This window comes from Mobula hypostoma, chromosome 6 (genome assembly GCF_963921235.1).
Source record: "Mobula hypostoma chromosome 6, sMobHyp1.1, whole genome shotgun sequence".
Lineage (NCBI taxonomy): Eukaryota > Metazoa > Chordata > Chondrichthyes > Myliobatiformes > Myliobatidae > Mobula > Mobula hypostoma.
In genome coordinates, this window is record NC_086102.1 from 95,828,610 (window position 1) to 95,849,124 (window position 20,515).

General features: G+C 42.3%; 1 protein-coding gene across 1 annotated transcript in view; it reads left to right on the top strand.

The window, feature by feature from the left end:
- Positions 1-20,515, top strand: part of ppef1 (protein phosphatase, EF-hand calcium binding domain 1) — a 151,671-nt gene that overhangs the window by 39,489 nt on the left and 91,667 nt on the right. The window contains exons 5-8 of the mRNA XM_063052536.1: positions 7,812-7,978; positions 8,630-8,666; positions 15,002-15,151; positions 18,031-18,438. Of these exons, the coding sequence (XP_062908606.1) occupies positions 7,812-7,978; positions 8,630-8,666; positions 15,002-15,151; positions 18,031-18,438 (762 nt within the window). The remainder of the gene's footprint in view (positions 1-7,811; positions 7,979-8,629; positions 8,667-15,001; positions 15,152-18,030; positions 18,439-20,515) is intronic.

Here is a 20,515-nt window from a genome sequence, read left to right on the forward strand (position 1 = left end):
GAGTATAAAGACACAAGGGGTATAAAGAGACAAGGGGTATAAAGACACATGGGGTATAAATAGGCGTGGGGTGTAAAGAGGCGTGGGGAATAAAGAGACATGGGGTATAAAGAGACAAATGGTATAAAGAGAAATGGGGTATAAAGAAGCAAGGGGTATAAAGAGACATGGGGTATAAATAGGCATGGGGTGTAAAGAGGCAAGGGGTATAAAGAGACATGGGGTATAAAGAGACATGGGGTATAAAGAGACATGGGGTATAAAGAGGTGTGGGGTATAAAGAGACAATGGGTATACAGAGACGGGGTAAAAGAGGCAAAGGGGTATAAAGAGACATGGGGTATAAAGAGGTGTGGGGTATAAAGAGACAATGGGTATACAGAGACGGGGTAAAAGAGGCAAAGGGGTATAAAGAGACAAGGGGTATAAAGACGCAAGGGGTATAAAGACAAGGGGTATATACTGGCATGGGGTATCAAGAGACAAGGGGTATAAAGAGGTGTGGGGTATAAAGAGACAAGGAGAATAAAGAGACATGGGTTATAAAGAAACATGGGTTATAAAGAGGCAAGGGGTGTAAAGAGGCAAGGAGTATAAAGAGACATGGGGTATAAATAGGCGTGTGGTATAAAGAGACAAGGGGTATAAAGAGACAAGGAGAATAAAGATACAACGGGTATAAAGAGGCAAGGGATATAAAGAGACAAGGGGTACAAAGAGACAACGGGTATAAAGAGGCATGGGTTATAAAGAGACAAGGGGTATAAAGAGACATGGGGTATAAAGAGGCATGGGTTATAAAGAGACATGGGGTATAAAGAGGCAAGGGGTGTAAAGAGGCAAGGAGTATAAAGAGACATGGGGTATAAATAGGCGTGTGGTATAAAGAGACAAGGGGTATAAAGAGACAAGGGGAATAAAGATACAACGGGTATAAAGAGGCATGGGGTATAAATAGGCGTGTGGTATAAAGAGACAAGGGGTATAAAGAGACAAGGGGTACAAAGAGACAACGGGTATAAAGAGGCATGGGGTATAAAGAGGGAAGGGGTATAAAGAGACAAGTGGTATAAAGAGACATGGGGTATAAAGAGGTGTGGGGTATAAAGAGAAAAGGGGTATACACAGAAAAGGGGTATAAAGAGGCAACCGGTATAAGAAGAGATGAGGTATAAAGAGACCTGGGGTATATAGAGGCATGGGGAATAAAGAGACGTGGGGCACAAAGAGACAAGGGGTATAAAGAGACATGAGATATAAGGAGACAAGGGTTATAAAGAGACAAGGGGTATAAAGAGACATGAGATATAAAGAGACAAGGGTTATAAAGAGACATGTGGTATAATGAGACAAGGGGTATAAATAGGCGTGGGGTGTAAAGGGGCGTGGGGAATAAAGTGAAATGGGGTATAAAGAGATATGGGGTATATAGAAGCAAGGGGTATAAAGAGACATGGGATATAAATAGGCGTGGGGCGTAAAGAGACAAGGAGTATAAAGAAACATGGGTGATAAAGATCATGGTTTATAAAGAGACAAGGGGTATAAAGCAACATGAGATATAAAGAGACAAGGGTTATAAAGAGGCAAGGGTTATAAAGAGACATGGGGTATAATGAGACAAATGGTATAAAGAGACATGGGGTATAAAGATTTGTGGGGTATAAAGAGACATGGGGTATAAAGAGACATGAAGTATAAAATGACGGGGTATAAAGAGGCAAGGGGTATAAAGAGACAAGAGGTATAAAGAGACATGGGGTATAAAGAGACAAGGTGTATAAAGAGACATGTGGTATAAAGAGGTAAGCGTTATAAAGAGGCAATGTTATAAAGAGACATGGGGTATAATGGGACAAGGGGTATAAAGAGGCGTGGGGTATAAAGAGACAAGGGGTATAAAGACACATGGGGTATAAATAGGCGTGGGTTGTAAAGAGGCGTGGGGAATAAAGAGACATGGGGTATAAAGAGCAAAGGAATATAAAGAGAAAATGGTATAAAGACGCAAGGGGAATAAAGAGACATGGGGTATCAACAGAAAAGGAGTACGAAGAGAAGTGGGGTATAAAGAGACAAGGGGTATAAAGAGACAAGGAGTATAAAGAGACATGGAGTATAAAGAGACAAGGGGTATAAAGATGCGTGGGGTATAAAGAGGGAAGTGGTATATACTGGTGTGGGGTTAAAAGAGACAAGGGGTATAAAGAGGCAAGGGGTATAAAGAGACAAAGGGTATAAAGACACATGGGGTATAAAGAGGCATTGGGTATAAAGAGACAAGGAATATAAAGTGGCGTGGGGAATAAATAGACATTGGGTATAAAGAGACAAGGGGTATAAAGAGGCAAGGGGTATAAAGGGACAAGGTGTATAAAGAGAAATGGGGTATAAATAGGCAAGGGGTATAAAGAGACAAAGGGTATAAAGACACAAGGGGTATAAAGAGACAAGGAGAATAAAGAGACATGGGTTATAAAGAGACATGGGTTATAAAAAGACAAGGGGTATAAAGAGACATGGGGTATAAAGAGGCGTGGGGTATAAAGGGGCAAGGGGTATAAAGAGACAAGGAGTATAAAGAGACATGGGGTATAAAGAGGTGTGGGGTATAAAGAGACAAGGGGTATAAAGAGACAAAGGGTATAAAGACACATGGGGTATAAATAGGCGTGGGGTATAAAGAGGCGAGGGGAATAAAGAGACATGGGCTATAAAGAGACAAATGGTATAAAGAGACATGGGGTATAAAGAAGCAGGGGGTATAAAGAGACATGGGGTATAGATAGGCGTGGGGTGTAAAGAGGCAAAGAGTATAAAGAGACGTGGGTGATAAAGAGCATGGGTTATAAAGAGACAAGGGGTATAATGAGACAAGGGGTATAAAGAGACATGAGATATAAAGAGACAAGGGTTATAAAGAGGCAAGGGTTAGAAAGAGACACAGGGTATAATGAGACAAGGGGTATAAAGAGACATGGGGTATAAAGAGACAAGGGATATAAAGAAGCAAGGGGTATAAAGAGACAAGGGGTATATACTGGCGTGGGGTTAAAAGAGACAAGGGGTATAAAGAGGCAAGGGTTATAAAGAGACATGGGATATAATGAGACAAGGGGTATAAATAGGCGTGGGGTGTAAAGGGGTGTGGGGAATAAAGAGACATGGGGTATAAAGAGACGAGTGGTATAAAGAGACATGGGGTATAAAGAAGCTAGGGGTATAAAGAGACATGGGGTATAAATAGGCGTGGGGTGTAAAGAGGCGTGGGGAATTAAGTGAAATGGGGTATAAAGAGACAAATGTTATAAAGAGAAATGGGGTATATAGAAGCAAGGGGTATAAAGAGACATGGGATATAAATAGGCGTGGGATGTAAAGAGACAAGGAGTATAAAGAGACATGGGTGATAAAGATCATGGTTTATAAAGAGACAAGGGGTATAAAGCAACATGAGATATAAAGAGACAAGGGTTATAAAGAGGCAAGGGTTATAAAGAGACATGGGGTATAATGAGACAAGGGGTATAAAGAGGCGTGTGGTATAAAGAGACAAGGGGTATAAAGACACATGGGGTATAAAGACACATGGGGTATAAATAGGCGTGGGGTATAAAGAGGCGTGGGGAATAAAGAGACATGGGGTATAAAGAGACAAATGGTATAAAGATACATGGGGTATAAAGAAGCAAGGGGTATAAAGAGACAAGGGGTATAAAGAGACATGAGGTATAAATAGGCGTGGGGTGTAAAGAGACATGAGGTATTAAGAGACAAGGGCTATAAAAAAACAAGGGGTATAAAGAGACAAGGGGTATAAAGATGCAAGGGTATAAAGAGACATGGGGTATCAACAGACAAAGAGTATAAAGAGGTGTGGGGTATAAACAGACAAGGGGTATTAAGAGGGATGGGGTATAAAGAGGCAAGGTGTCTAAAGAGGCAATGTGTATAAAGAGACGAGGTGTAAAGAGACAAGGGTTATAGAGAGACATGGGGTATAATGAGACAAGGGGTAAAAAGATGCATTAGGTATAAAGAGACAATGGGTATAAATAGGCAAGGGGTATAAAGAGACATGAGGTATAAAGAGACAAGAGGTATAAAGAGCCAAGGAGTATAAAGAGACAAGTGTATAAAGATGCAAGGGGTATAAAGAGACATTGGGTATCAAGAGACAAGGAGTATAAAGAGGCAAGGGGTATAAAGAGGTACGGGGTATAAAGATGCAAGGGGTATAAAGAGACATGGGGTATAAAGAGACAAGGAGTATATAGAGGTGTGGGGTATGTAGAGACATGGGGTATAAAGAGACAATGTGTATAAAGAGGCAACGGGTATAAAGATCCATGAGGAATAAAGAGACAAGGAGTATAAAGAGGCAAGGGGTATAAAGAGACATCGGGTATAAAGAGGCGTGGGGTATAAAGAGATAAGGGGTATAAAGAGACAAGGGGTGTAAATAGGTGTGGAGTGTAAAGAGGCATGAGGTATAAAAAGACATGTGGTATTAAAGAGACATAAGGTGTTAAGATACATGGGGTATAAAGAGACATGTGGTATTAAAGAGACATAAGGTGTTAAGATACATGGGGTATAAAGAGACATGTGGTATTAAAGAGACATAAGGTGTTAAGATACATGGGGTATAAAGAGACATGTGGTATTAAAGAGACATAAGGTGTTAAGATACATGGGGTATAAAGAGACATGTGGTATTAAAGAGACATAAGGTGTTAAGATACATGGGGTATAAAGAGACATGTGGTATTAAAGAGACATGGAGTATAAAGAGGCAATGGATATAAAGACGTGTGGGGTATAAAGAAACAAGGGGCGTAAAGAGACTGGGGGTATAAAAAGACTGGGGGTATAAAGAGGCGTGGGGTATAAAGAGGTGTGGGGTATAAAGAGACAAGGGGTATAAAGAGACATGGGGTATAAAGAGGCGTGGGGTATAAAGAGACATGAGGTGTAAATAGACAAGGGTTATAGAGAGACATGGGGTATAAATAAGTGTGGGGAATAAAGAGTCATGGGGTATAAAGAGAAAAGGGGTATAAAGAGATGAGGGGTATAAAGACACATGGGGTATAAATAGGTGTGGAGTGTAAAGAGGCATGAGGTATAAAGAGACATGTGGTATTAAAGAGACATAAGGTGTTAAGATACATGGGGTATAAAGAGACAAGGAGTATAAAGAGACATGGGGTATAAAGAGACAAGGGGTATAAACAGGCGTGGTGTATAAAGAGGCGTGGGGTCTAAAGAGACAAGGGGTATAAAGAGACATGGAGTATAAAGAGCGAAGAGGTATAAAGAGACAAGGGTATAAAGATGCAAGGGGTATAAAGAGACATGGGGTATCAAGAGAGAAGGAGTATATAGAGGTGTGGGGTATGTAGAGACAAGGGGTATAAAGAGACATGAGGTATAAAGAGGCATAGGGTACAAAGAGACATGGGGTATAAATAGGCATGGGGTATAAAGAGACATGAGGTATAAAGAGGCAAGGGGTATAAAGAGACAAGGGGTATAAAGAGCCAAGGAGTATAAAGAGACAAGGGTATAAAGATGCAAGGGGTATAAAGAGACATGGGGTATCAAGAGATAAGGAGTATATAGAGGTGTGAGGTATGTAGAGACAAGGGGTATAAAGAGACATAGTGTATAAAGAGGCAACGGGTATAAAGAGACATGAGGTATAAAGTGACAAGGGGTATAAAGAGACATGAGGTATAAAGAGGCATGGGGTATAAAGAAACAAGGGGTATAAAGAGACAAGGGATATAAAGAGGCATGGGGTATAATGGGACAAGGGGTATAAAGAGGCATGGGGTATACAGAGACATGGGGTATAAAGAGACTAGGGGTATAACGTGGCTTGGGGTATAAAGAGACAAGGGGTATAAAGAGACAAGGGTTGTAAAGAGACAAGGGTTGTAAAGAGACAAGGGGTATAAAGAGGCAACGGGTATAAAGAGGCAAGGGGTATAAAGTGGCGAGGGGTATAAAGAGACATGGAGGATAAAGAGGTGTGGGGTATAAAGAGACAAGGGGTGTAAAGAGACAAGGGGTATAAAGAGACAAGTGGATAAAGAGGCAAGGGGTATAAGTAGGCGTCGGGTGTAAAGAGGCGTGGGGAATAAAGAGACATGGGGTAGAAAGAAGCAAGGGGTATAAAGAGGCATGGGGTATCAAGAGACATGAGGTGTAAAAGACAAGGGGTATAAAGACACAAGTGTTATAAATAGGCGTGGGGTGTAAAGAGGCGTGGGAAATAAAGACACATGGGGTATAAAAAGAAAAGGGGTATAAAGAGACAAGGGGTATAAAGAGACATGGGGTATAAAGAGGCAAGGGGTATAAGTAGGCGTCGGGTGTAAAGAGGCGTGGGGAATAAAGAGACATGGGGTATAAAGAGACAAGGGGTATAAAGAGTCATGGGGTATAAAGAGGCAAGGGGTATAAAGACACAAGGGGTATAAAGACACAAGGGGTATAAAGAGACATGGGGTATAAAGAGGCAAGGGGTATAAAGAGAGATGGGTTATAAAGATGGAAGTGGTATAAAGTGGCAAGGGGTATAAAGAGACATGGGTTGTAAGGAGGCATAGGGAATAAAGAGACAAGGGGTATAAAGAGACAAGGGGTATAAAGAGACAAGGAGTATAAAGAGATGGGGTATAAAAGTGGAAGCGGTATAAAGTGGCAAGGGGTATATAGAGACAAGGGGTATAAAGAGGCAAGTGGTATAAAGAGACAAGAGGTATAAAGAGGCAACGGGTATAAAGAGTCAAGGAGTATAAAGAGGCATGGGGCATAAAGAGATAAGGGGTATCAAGAGGCAAGGGTTGTAAAGAGGCGTGGGATATAAAGAGGCAAGGGGTGTAAACAGCCATGGGGAAGGCGTGGAGCCAGAGGAAGATTTCTGAGGAGCAGAAAAAGATATACAAGGATGTTGTCAGGACTTGAGAAAGATGTTGTGAAAGCTTGTACTTTAGTCATTGGAACTATGGGAAATGAGGGTACAACTTATTAAGGCGTAAAAAATCATGAGGGGCATAGGTGAATACTCTGAGTGTCTTTCCAGGGTTGGGGAATCAAGAACTAGAGGGCTTAGGTTTTATGTGAGAGAGATTTAATGGGACTCAGAGGGGCTATGAGGTACCAGCAGAAATCGTTACTTATTTATTCAGAGATACGGTGTGGACAGCCCCTTCCAGCCCAATGTGCCTCACCACCCAGCAACACAGCTATTTAACTCTAACCGGATCACAGCAGGATTTACCTTGGTAGAGCAGGGGAGAATGGTAATAGTGACAAGATGGTAAGCGAGAGGTGAATGTGACAAAGGGCTATGGATGCTGGACTCTGATTTGAACACGGAAGCAACAAAGGAAGCTGGGCTGGGCAGATGGGACAGTAGAGGGAGTGGACTCAGTGCGATGTGTGGGTGCCTAGCAGAATGGATTGGATAGAGGAGGGAAGAGTAAAAGTATAATGGGGTTTGTGGTGTGTGTGGGCAAAACTGCATCGATTATGAGAAGAAAGAAAAGGAAGAAAATGGGAGTAGGTAACCTGAAACCACAGTCAGTTCAGTGCCATCATTATAGATTGCTTGGTCTCCATTAAAATTGACTGTTGCATGTTGTGGTAGAATGTGTTGGCCTATGGTGCTTCAGGGCTTACAAGGTGCATGGAAGGCACTTAAGTGAAATGCTGTTTTGTGTTTACTTTAAAATGTAGCAAATGGACTATTATTCAATGTTACTCTGTTTTCCTTTAACCATGTACATTTGGTTTCACAGAATGGCCTTCCTATGCCAGAGAAACCTTACGTGTTTAATGGGGACTTTGTTGACAGAGGGGAAAATTCCATGGAGGTTATAATTATCCTCTTTGCATTTCTTCTGATCTTTCCAAACGATGTCCATTTAAACAGAGGAAATCACGAGGATTATGTTATGAATATAAGGTGAACATGTGCCTCTCAATCATTTTCTTTGACATTGCCGGACTTGACGAGAGTTCGGAAGCCTATGCAGGTGATGTAATGCCGAGACATTTGCAATGACAAGTTCCTATTGCAATATGCTTAATAAAGAGAAATCTCATTCTGTGACTCGCTGAGTCTCTCTAGCAGTTCATACTTATGCAGTGATAAGAACATCTGCCGATGCTTGCGAAATTACTTTAATGTACAGTACACATGTTGCACACCGATATCATTGCTGGCGACTGGCTGCAGTTGAACTCCATGCACAGAATGAGGGCCTACCACGTGCAGATGGTTGGAAGTGGACTCATTGAAGCATCTTGCTCCAATAAGACCCATCTGCTGCTGCTTCTAGTTACTTTCCCGATTCAATTCCCATCTAAAAACTGCTGCTGAGTCTGTTTCATTGTAAGGTCAAATATTCATCATCAGTCCTGTGTGTGGGAAAAATAAATATCCTCATTTCACACCTAGAAAGTAATTGACTTTAATATTTTGTTAAATTTTGGGAAGAAGTAATGCAACAGATAATTTTGTATTAAGCCTTTGGGGTTGTGAATTCATGTGAGGGAATTTGGACAGTAAATCAGTAAAGTTGTGCACATTGTTCATTTATTTTAAATGTTTCAGGTATGGTTTTCAAAAAGAAGTTTTGCGGAAGTACAAGGTAAGGATTTTTCTTTTTATTAATTCTATCCTTACATGCGTCTGATAATGTACATAGACAGCCTGGATTAACAGCATATTGTGCTGCCCTCACATCAAACTCAGTAACAAACCAAAGTAACTTCAGTAACAACTCCCAAAGCTACAGAGAAGGGCGGTAGGAAACACCTTGAGTGAGGGGGTAGCGATAAATATTGTGTGCATTTCTGGAAGGATGTAGAAGGTTTGGAAAATGTTCCAGAATGCCGGGCCTTTTCAAATGTGCATAAATCCTATCCCTTAGTAACTTTTCCAATAACTTCTGTACCACCAATGTGAGTCTCACTGATCCAAAATTAACTGGAGCATCCCTATTGAACAAAAAGAATGCCACTGATCCTGTCTCTTGGCTTATTTCCCAAAACTATGTCATTTATGTTTATCCCTCTAGGAGGACTCTTCATATGAGTTGCACTTGGTTGCACTGATGAAATCCTGCCTTATCTGAGCTTTTTGTATTCAGGCAGTTTTCAATCAAAACTGGGAAAGTTAAAGACCCATAATGACAACCCTGTTGTTTCTTCACTTTTCCATATTTTGCATATCTGTTCCTCTACTTCTCATTGGCTATTGAGGAGCCAATAAAATAATCCCATCAACGTATTTTTTCCTATCCTATTTCTGAGCTGCACTCTAGTTGCTTCTTTGATGTGCCCTCCAGTGTGTCCTCTCGGAAGACTGCTACAATATTCTCCTAAGAACAAGAATTCCAGCTTGTACATTGCATCCATTTCTCTGATCTTAAATGGGACTATTGAATCAGTAATGCAACCCCTCCACCTCTTTTACCCCTTCTCTATCACATCCTGAAAAGAAACCCAGGAACATTGAGCTGCCAGTCCTGTCCCTCACACAACAACGTCTCTGCATGACAACAACTTATCCTGATAAAGGCTTTGTTTTCATGCGCCTTAAGTTGCAGAGGAGGGAGAAGATAGAGAGAGCAGAGGTAATATGTATAGAGGCTGAGAAACATAGAAACATAGAAAATCTACAGCACAATACAGGCCCTTCGGCCCACAAGCTGTGCCGAACATGCCCTTACCTTAGAAATTATCCAGGGTAACCCATTGCCCTCCATTAATCTAAGTTCCATGTACCTATTGAGGAGCCCCTTAAAACCCTATCATATCCACCTCCACCACCATCGCTGGCAGCCCATTCCATGTACTCACCACTCTCTGCGTAAAAAATATTTCCCTGACATCTCCTCTGAACCTACTTCCAAGCACCTTAAAACTGTGCCCTCTTGTGCCACCCATTTCAGCCCTGGGAAAAAGCCTCTGACTATCCACGTGATCAATGCCTCTCATCATCTTATAGACCTCTATCAGGTCACCCATCATCCTCTGTCATTCCAAGGAGAAAAAGCCGAGTTCACTCAACTCGGACCCCAAGATCCCTCTGATTCTCCACACCGCTAAGAATCTGCCATCATATTTAACTGAACAAAATGAACCACTTCACACTTATCTGGGTTGAACTTCATCTGCCACTTCTCAGCCCAGTTTTGCATCCTATCAATGCCCTGCTGTAACCTCTGACAGCCCTCCACACTAACTGAAACACCCCCAACCTTTGTGTCATCAGCAAATTCACTAACCCATCACTCCACTTCCTCATCCAAGTCATTTACAAAAATCATGAAGAGTAAGGGTCCCAGAACAGATCCCTGAGGCACACCATTGGTCACCGACCTCCATGCAGAATATGACTCTGCCTTCTGTGGGCAAGCCAGTTCTGGATCCACAAAGCAAGGTCCCCTTGGATCCCATGCCTCCTTACTTTCTCAATAAGCCTTGCATGGGATGCCTTATCAAAAGCTTTGCTGAAATACATATACACTACATTTACGGCTCTACCTTCATCAATGTGTTTTGTCACATCCTCAAAAAATTCAATCAGGCTCGTAAGGCACGACCTGCCTTTGACAAAGCCATGCTGAGTATTCCTCATCATATTATGCCTCTCCAAATGTTCATAAATCCTGCTTCTCCATCAACTTACCAACCACTGAAGTAAGACTCGTTGGTCTATAATTTCCATGGCTATCTCTACTCCCTTTCTTGAATAAGAGAACAACATCCGCAACCCTCCAATCCTCTGGAACCTCTCCCGTCCCCATTGATGATGCAAAGATCATTGCCAGAGGCTCAGCAATCTCCTCCCTCGCCTCCCAAAGTACCCTGGGGTACATCTCGTCCGGTCCCAGTAATTTATCCAACTTGATGCTTTCCAAAAGCTCCAGCACGTCCTCTTTCTTAATATCTACATGTTCAAGCTTTTCAGTCCACTGTAAGTCATCCCTACAATCACCTAGATCCTTTTCCGAAGTGAATACTGAAGCAAACTATTCACTAAGTATCTCTGCTACGTTCTCCGATTCCATATACACTTTTCCACTGTCACACTTGATTGGTCCTATTTTCTCATGTCTTATCCTCTTGCTCTTCACATACCTGTGGAACGCCTTGGGGTTTTCCTTAATCCTGTCCACCAAGGCCTTCTCATGGCCCCTTCTAGCTCTCCTAATTTCACTCTTAAGCTCCTTCCTGCTAGCCTTATAATCTTCTAGATCTCTATCATTACCTAGTTTTTTGAACCTTTCGTAGGCTTTTCTTTCCTTCTTGACTAAATTTATTACAGTCTTTATACACCACAGTACCTGTACCCGACCATGCTTTCCCTGTCTCATTGGAACGTACCTACGCAGAACACCATGCAGATATCCCCTGAATATTTGCCACATTTCTTCTGTACATTTCCCTGAGAACATCTGTTCCCAATTTATGCTTCCAAGTTCCTGCCTGATAGCCTCATATTTCCCCTTACTCCAATTATGCTTTTATACTTATGGCAATTAAATGCTTTCCTAACTTGTATGTTCCTATCCCTCTCCAGTGCTATGGTAAAGGAGATAGAATTGTGATCACTATCTTCAGAATGCTCTCCCACTGAGAGACCTGACACCTGACCAGGCTAATTTCCCAATACCAGATCAAGTACAGCCTCTGCTCTTGTAGGCTTATCTACATATTGTGTCAGGAAACCTTCCTGAACTCACCTAACAAACTCCACCCCATCTAAACCCCTTGTTCTAGGCTAGGGAGATGCTAATCAATTTTGGGGAAAAGGAGGTATATCTGGAGGAAGTATAAGTGAAAAAAAAATGAATGAGGGAAGAAAAGAACAGTTTGCAAACTGAGAAACAAAGAATGCAGTTAGTGCAATGGAAAATGCTGCAAATATCCAACAAGGGACCATTTTGCAGGTCTGCACTATTTGGTGCACCAGGATACCAATTGCTGGTCATTTCAGTTTTCAACTTCAGCCCTGCCTTTGGCTCTTCCTGCTACTCAGACAAACCCCAACGCAACTTCAAGGAGCAGCACTTGCTTTTCTAAATTGCTCATCCATTTTGATGTTGAATTCGCAAGCTTCAGATAATCAGCCTTCTCATTTGTGTCAGAATTGGCCAGTTCTGATGAATGGCCAACTGTTTCTAAATCTCTCACAAATGCTGCCTGACTTTCTGAGATTCTCCAGCAACTTGTCTGTTGCACCAGATTCCAGAATCTGTAGTCCTTTGTGTCTCTAACTTAAAAGACACAATTAGATTCCAAACTTTTCCCGGTTTTGATGACAGGTCAGTGACCTGGTTCCTTAAGGATCTCTGGGGTGCAGGAATAGTGGGATAAGCTCCCACAATCTATTAAATGCTTCCAATGGCATGCACCTCAAATAACCTGTCACGACCTGTATCATTCCTTTGGATACATTAGTTGCATGGAAAGGGTGAGCCTGCTGCACCGGTAACATCTTGCTCTCCATATCTTACCACGATACGATTAGGAATAGTAAGCATGGCTTTGTCAAAGGCAAGCTATGCCTTACGAGCCTGATTGAATTTTTTGAGGATGTGACTAAACTCATTGATGAAGGAAGAGTAGTAGATGTAGTGTATATGGATTTCAGCAAGGCATTTGATAAGGTACCCCATGCAAGGCTTATTGAGAAAGTAAGGAGGCATGGGATCCAAGGGGATATTGCTTTGTGGATCCACAAATGGCTTGCCTACAGAAGACAAAGACTGGTTGTAGATGGGTCATATTCTGCAAGGAGGACCGTGACCAGTGGTGTACCTCAGGGATCTGTTCTGGGACCCTTACTCTTCGTGATTTTTATAAATGACCTGGATGAGGAAGTGGAGGGATGAGTTAGTAAATTTGCTGATGTCACAAAGGTTGGGCGTGTTGTGGATAGTGTGGAGGGCTATCAGAGGTTACAGCAAGACATTGGTAGGATGCAAAACTGGGCTGAGAATTGGCAGATGGAGTTCAACCCAAATAGGAGTGACATGGTTCATTTTGGTAGGTCAAATATGATGACAGAATATAGTATTAATGGTAAGACTCTTGGCAGTGTGGAGGATCAGAGGGATCTTGGGGTTCGAGTCCATTGGATACTCAAGGCTGCTGCGCAGGTTGACTCTGGTTAAGAAAGCATATGGTGCATTAGCCTTCATCAATTGTGGGATTGAGTCTAAGAGCTGAGAGGTAATGTTGCAGCTATATAGGACACTGGTTATACCCCACTTGGAGTACTGTGCTCAGTTCTGGTCGCCTCACTATAGGAAGGATGTGGAAATCATAGAAAAGGTGCAGAGGAGATTTACAAGGACGTTGCCTGGATTGGGGAGCATGCCTTATGAGAATAGGTTGAGTGAACTCGGCCTTTTTTCCTCGGAGCAATGGAGGATGAGAGGTAATCTGATAAAGGTGTATAAGATGATGAGAGACATTGATAGTCAGAGGCTTTTTCCCAGAGCTGAAATGGCTTGCACGAGAGGGCACAGTTTTAAGGTGCTTGGAAGTAGGTACAGAGGAGATGTCGGAGTAAGTTTTTTATGCAGAGAGTGGTGAGTGCATGGAATGGGCTGCCGGCGACAGTGGTGGAGGTGGATACGATACAGTCTATTAAGAGACTCCTGGACAGGTACATGGAGCTCAGAAAAATAGAGTAACCCTAGGTAATTTCTAAGGTAGAGACATTTTCGGCACAGCTTTGTGGGCCGAGGGGCCTGTATTGTGCTGTAGGTTTTCTATGTTTATACGTGTCTATGTTTCACTCTGGCAACTTCAACAGTGAAGAGGCAACATCCATGTTTGACCCTGACCGACAGAGGCCAAGCAGCAACTTGGAACATCGAATGTTTTTCTTTCTCCTTTGATGCCGGCTGGTTACTAATTACTTCTAAGACTTTCTGTTTTTGTGCTAAAAATACCTAAGTTTTGTTGTCATAAGATATTGGAGAATTAGGCCCATCGAGTCTATTCCACCATTCAATCATGTTTGATTTTTTTTCCCTCCAAACTTCATTCTCTTGCCTTCTCCCTGTAACCTTTAACCCCGTCCTAAGCTTTCCAATGAAGAATCTATCAATACCTGCCTTAATACACCCACTGCCTTGGTCTCCACAGTCCTCTGTGGACATAAATTGCATAGATTCCCCACCTTCTGGCTGAAGAAATTCCTCCTCATATCAGTTCTAAAGGAGCAGCCCTTTATTGGTATGGGTAAAATAAAATAAGCTGCTTAAAGTTACTTCTCCACCTGCTGTTTGTGGTCACCTTACCAAATTTACTGACAGTGGACAAAGGTAACAGTCAAGCAGTGTGAAGTTGTGGCTGACACTAAAATTCAGTAGAACCAGTTGACAGCAACAGCAGCAGTTGTTTGCTGTGTGACTGTCATCATGACATCCAGAAATGTCCATGAATGTTGGTCATTTCTGAGAAAGGATCTACTGAGGGAGACAGACCCAGGTGTGTCTGAGGAGCTGGACAGCTGCAGGTAAAAGAAGGCGTATTTCAGTAATCGAGGCAGATGGGAAGGGATCAGGGGAAATAGGGTAAAGGGCAGGCCACGATTAAGGAGCCTCTCAGAGAGCTGACCTCAGAGGCTCTCGTTTTCCAGCTGTTTCCTCAGAGGAGACTGTGCTGCCTATCTGTCATTTTTTTTACTCTGCTCGATATGTAGGGTGCAGGAGTTAGACTGCTGTTGCTCTCACATCTCCTCTTCTGTTACTTGGAGCCTGTCATCAGAGGCTGCATCTGACCTTTCTGTCCTCTCTGACTACTGGATGCATGGTTCGAGAACTTGCATTGCAACTTCCCTTATGGTCCGAGAGAAATCTCAGTTTCCGAATGTTTGTGGTTGATTACTCTTGAGAAATAAAAGCCTTTGACAAAAAAATTTTGCATGATGCTTTCAGCTTGTTATCAATCCTTTGTTTAGACACAAGGGAAAAGAATACTTCAACTTGTCCAAGATGTGTTCAGATGGCTGCCATTAGCAACAGTTATTGACTCTAAGGTGCTAGTGATCCATGGTGGGATCTCAGACACAACAGACCTGGATTTCCTGGCTTCAATAGAAAGACAAAGGGTAAGGGAGAAATAATATTTTACAAGCACCACTATTCAAAGCAAAGTCATTGTACTGATTGTTCCAGCAGGGCAAGTAAGATTGGACGGAAAATCAAGGAGAGATGATCTCTTTCTGTTGACAATAATTTGGTAATAAACATGCATTTTACCATCGAATATACATACAGATATAATGGCATCATGAGTCTCTCCCTCCCCAATGTACCTAATTAGAGCTTCCTTAAATCTAATAGAGCCAACTTAGACATGCTGTGCACAGAATCTCTTCGCCGTACAACAGTGGAAATGGACTCTTCCAGCAATTCCTCCCCAAGATCCTGGCATCTTTTTAATTAATTAATTTGCTAATGAGTGTCTATATTGTTTCAAGACCAATTGGTGTTGAATATAAGTTCCCATCTGATCGTAGCTCTCCATGGTAGCTGAAATATATTCCTGCATTTGAATTGTGGTTGAATGTACACAACAGTCACTTGTTTGAAATTGCAAGTGTATTCTGACTCTAATAAAAAGCCTTGCACTTTATTAACATTCTTTTCAGATTTGCTTGTTAGAATAAACACAAGAGATTCTGCAGATGCTAGAAATCCAGAGTAACACACAAAAAATGCTGGAGGAACTTGCAGGTCAGGCAGCATCTATGGAAATGCGGTAAAAATACATGTGGACTAAGATGTTAACTGTCCTGTGCTTTCACCAGTGGGATCATCAGTTGATCTGCCACCTGTCTTCAGGAGTTTCGGCCCGCTTATGATCAAGACTCCCTCGAGGTGGTGGGCCAGCAGTGCTAAAGCACCACCTCCCACTGTGAGCTTAAAAACTTGGCATCTGCCTCTGTCAGAGTTGTTGGTCACTTCCATCCAACAGATAGTCTGCTCTTCATTTGACATTTCAGGCCAAGACCCTTCTTCAGGACTAGAAAGGAAGGGGGAAGATGTCAGAATAAAAAGGTGGGGGGAGGGGAAGGAGGATAGCTAGAAGGTGAAAGGTGAAGCCAGGTGGGTGAGAAGAGTAAAGGGTTGGAGAAAAAGGAATCTGATAGGAGAGGAGAATGGAACATGAGATAAAGGGAAGGGGGGGCACCAGGGGGAAGTGATAGGCAGGTGAGGAGAAGAGGTAAGAGGCCAGAGTGGGGATTAGAAGCAGAGGGAAGGGGGAGGAATAATAAATAGCAGGAGGAGAAATCGATGTTCATGCCATCAGGTTGGAGGCTACCTAAACAGATTATGAGGTGTTGCTCCTCCACCGTGAGAGTGGCCTCATCATGGCAAAAGAGGAGCCCATGAACTGACATATCGGAATGGGAATGGGGATAGGAATTAAAATGGTTGGCCACCAGGAAATTACACTTTTGGCAGATGGATCAGAGGTGCTCAACAAAGCCATTACCAAATCTATTGTATATTGGTTCTCATTTACATAGGAACCTATTGAAGTTGTGGAGGATGACGTGTTGGATGTGGGGGCCCATGGGGTGGTAGGTAAAGACAAGAGGATCTCTACTCTTGTTAAGCTGGTGGGGCGATGGGGTGAGTGTGGATGTCTGGGAAATGGAGGAGATGCGGATGAGGACAGCATCAATAATGGAAAAAGGGGAACCTCGATATCCAACGCATCTGCAACTTCAATGGGATCGTACCACCAAACATATCTTTACCACCACTCCCCCACCTGGCTCTGCTTTCTGCTTTCTGCAGGGATCACTCTGTCTTGTGTTTTGTTGTCCTTTCATCCCTCCCGACTAATCTCCCTCTTGCCACGTACCCCTGCAGGTGACAGAAATGCTACACCTGCTCATTTACCTCTTCCCTCACCTCTGTTCAGGGCCCCAAACAGTTCATCTAGGTGAGGAAACACTTCACCTGTGAACCTGCTGGCACTGTCTTTTGTATCCGGTTATCCAAATGCAGCCTCCTCTACACTGATGAGACTCGATGTAAATCAGGGGACTGCCTTGTCGAGCACTTCTGCTCCTTCACCGAAAGTGGAAACCATTTTATTTCCAATCCCCATTCCTGTTCCGACATGTTGGTCCATGGCCTCCTCTTTTGCCATGATGAGACCACAGTCAGGATGGAGAAGCTACATGCCATATTCCATCTAGGTAGCCTCCAACCTGATGGCATGAATATCGATTTCTCTTTCCAATAATTTTTTCCCCCTTCCCTCTTCTAATCCTCACTCTGGCCTCTTTCCTCTTCTCCTCACCTGCCTATCACCTTCCACTGTCACCCCTCCTTCTTCCCTTTCTCCTATGGTCCACTCTCCTCTCCTATCAGATTCCTTCTTCTGCAGGTTTTCCCACATTCACATGGCTTCACTTTTCATATTCTAGCTAATCCTCCTTCCTCTTCGTGCACCTTTTTATTCTGCCATCTCCCCCTTCCTTTCCAGTCCTGAAGAAGGGTCTTGGCCCCAAATGTCAAATATTTATTCATTTCCATCGATGCTACCTGATCTGCTGATTTCCTCCAGTATTTTGTGTTACCCAGATTGAACTGTGGGTAGGTCCTTCAAATGGTACCTGTTACCAAATCTATTATGTGTCAGGTACCCTTTGAAAGATCACACACACATCATCTGTATGCTCTCATCATCCCTGCCTGTTGTTAAGCTTTGTGATGCATTCTCTGGTCTTAAGCTACCTCTAGAGCTGATGCTTTTGAGGGTTAATTTAGTGTTCCTCGTGTTTTTCAATAAGTAATTTGAAGGTGATTCTGAGGATAGCTGTCATTCATCAGCAACATTAGATTCAATTGCACATAAATGGCTTGGCATCTTCTGGCAAAAGCTGGAGATCAACTCTTACATGCTATTTTTTTCTGATGATATGTGTTAATGCCAGTGTTGGCATTAAGATTCATGCATTCCTTTTAGTTTAAATCCCTACTCAGGGTACAGAGAAGTCTGGAAAAGTGTGAAGAAACATACCAGAAGAAACACTGTTTGGAGCAATATCCTTCAAAGAAGCTAGATCATGATGGCAGGGTCTGTGAAACACTGCTGAATGACCAAGGCAACAAAAGGCTTGACTCATCACCATCTTCATCATCTCCCTCAATGTCAACTTGTACTAAGCATTATGAAGACCAATGCCACTTGAGTAAATGTGCCATGTCCCCGAGCAATTCAAACTACCAACAAGATCAGATGTTGGATTGTAACAAACACGAGATGACTGAGTACAATGTGTACAATGCCACCAAAATCTTACACATGTCCTACATGAACTGTGCAATGGAATTTCCTGAAGTACCACCAAGAGAAGAACTGGAGTGGAAGCAGGTGAACTGACCAAAATATTGATAGTTATTATAACAGGAACTTTAGCACTGTCAAAGCCTCTATTAATATTCTCCATGTCAGCACCATCAAATCCTCCAAATAATGTTAGAAATCTCTGTTCACAAGCAAGCTCCCCAAATCACGTTCTATTTTCATAGTTATTCTGGGGTTAGGATCATAGAATTTAGAGTTATAGAGTGATAGAGTCATAGAAAAGTGAGTCATAGAGTCATAGAACAGACCTTTCGGCCCATCTATGCCATGCCAAACCATTTAAGCTGCCTACTCCCATCGACCTGCATCAGGACCATAGCCCTCCATAACCCTGCCATCCATGTACATGTCCAAACGTCTCTTAAATGTTAAAATCAAGCTCACATACACCATTTGAGCTGGCAGCTCATTCCACACTCTCACAATCCTCTGAGTGAAGAAGTTTCCCCTCATTTTCTCCTTAAGCATTTCATCTTTCACCCTTAACCCATGACCGCTAGTTATAGTCCCACCCAACCTCAGTGGAAAAAGTCTGCTTGTATACCCTACCTATACCCTTCATAATTTTGTTTATGTCTATCAAATCTCCCCTCAATCTTCTACTTTCCAAGAAATAAAGTCCTAACCTATTTAATCTTCCCTTATAACTCTGGTCCTCCAGTCCTGGCATCATCCTTCTAAATTTTCTCTGTACTCTTCCAAACTTATTTACATTTTTTCTGTAGGTGAGTGACCAAAACTCGAAATTAGGCCTCACCAATGTCTTATACAACTTCAACATAACATCCCATCTCCTGTACTCAGTACTTTTATTTATGAAGACCGAGGTGTCAAAAGCTTTCTTTTCGACCCTATCTACCTGTGCCTCCACTTCCAACGAATTATGGACCAGTATTCCCAGCTCCCTTTGTTCGACCACACTCCTCTGTGCCCTACCGTTCACTGTGTAAGACCTACCCTGGTTGGTCCTACTGAAGTGCAACACCTCACACTTGTCTGTATTAAATTCCATCTGCCAGCTTTCAGCTCATTTTTCCAGCTGGTCCAGATCCCACTGCAAGCTCATTAACCTCATTACAAAAGGAAATAGAAAGGGCATGTCAAAAGAGCAATGTTATGACAGTCATGGGAGATTTTAACATGCATGTTGATTGGGAAAATCAGGCTGGTAATGGATCTTAAAAGAGTGAGTTTTTTGAATGCCTACGAGACGGCTTTTAGAGCAGTTTGTTGTTGACCCTATTAAGGGATCAGCTATACTGGATTGGGTGTTATGCAATGAACTGGAGGCAATTAGGGAGCTTAAGATAAAAGAACCCTTAGGAGTCAGTGATCACAATATGATTGTATTGAATTTGAAATTTAATAGGGAGAGAGTAAAGTCTGACAAAACAGTATTTCAGTGGAGTAAGGGAAATTACAGTGGTATGAGAGAGGAGTTGGCCAAAGTAAATTGGAAGGAGATGCTGACAGGGGTGACAGCAGAACAACAATAGTGTGAGTTTCAGGGGAAAATGAGGAAGGTGCAGGACTGATGTATTCCAAAAACGAAGAAATGCTGAAATGACAAAATAGTATAACCGTGACTGACAAGGGAAGTCAAAGCTATTGTAAAAGCAAAAGAGAGGGCATACAACAAAGCAAAAATTAGTGGTAAGACAGAGGATTGGGAAGCTTTTAAAAACCTACAGAGAGCAACTAAAAGAATCATTAGAAGGGAAAAGATGGAATATGAGAAAGCAAGCTAGCAAACACTATCAAACTAGATAGTAAAAGCTTTTTCAAGTATGTAAAAAATAAGAGGTGACAGTGGATATAGGACTGCTAGAAAATGAGGCCAGAGAAATAATAACAGGGGACAAGGAGATGGCAGATGAACTGAGTATTTTGCATCAGTCTTCACAGCGAAAGATGCGAGCAAGTGTGCCAGATGTTGCAGTGTGTGAGGGAAGAGAAGTGAGTGCAGTTACTATTACAAGGGAGAAGGTGCTCAAAAAGCTGAAAGACCTCTGGTCATTTTTATTCACATCAATTACCAATTTCCAATAAATGTTCAGATATAATAACCTGACTTTCAAAATTG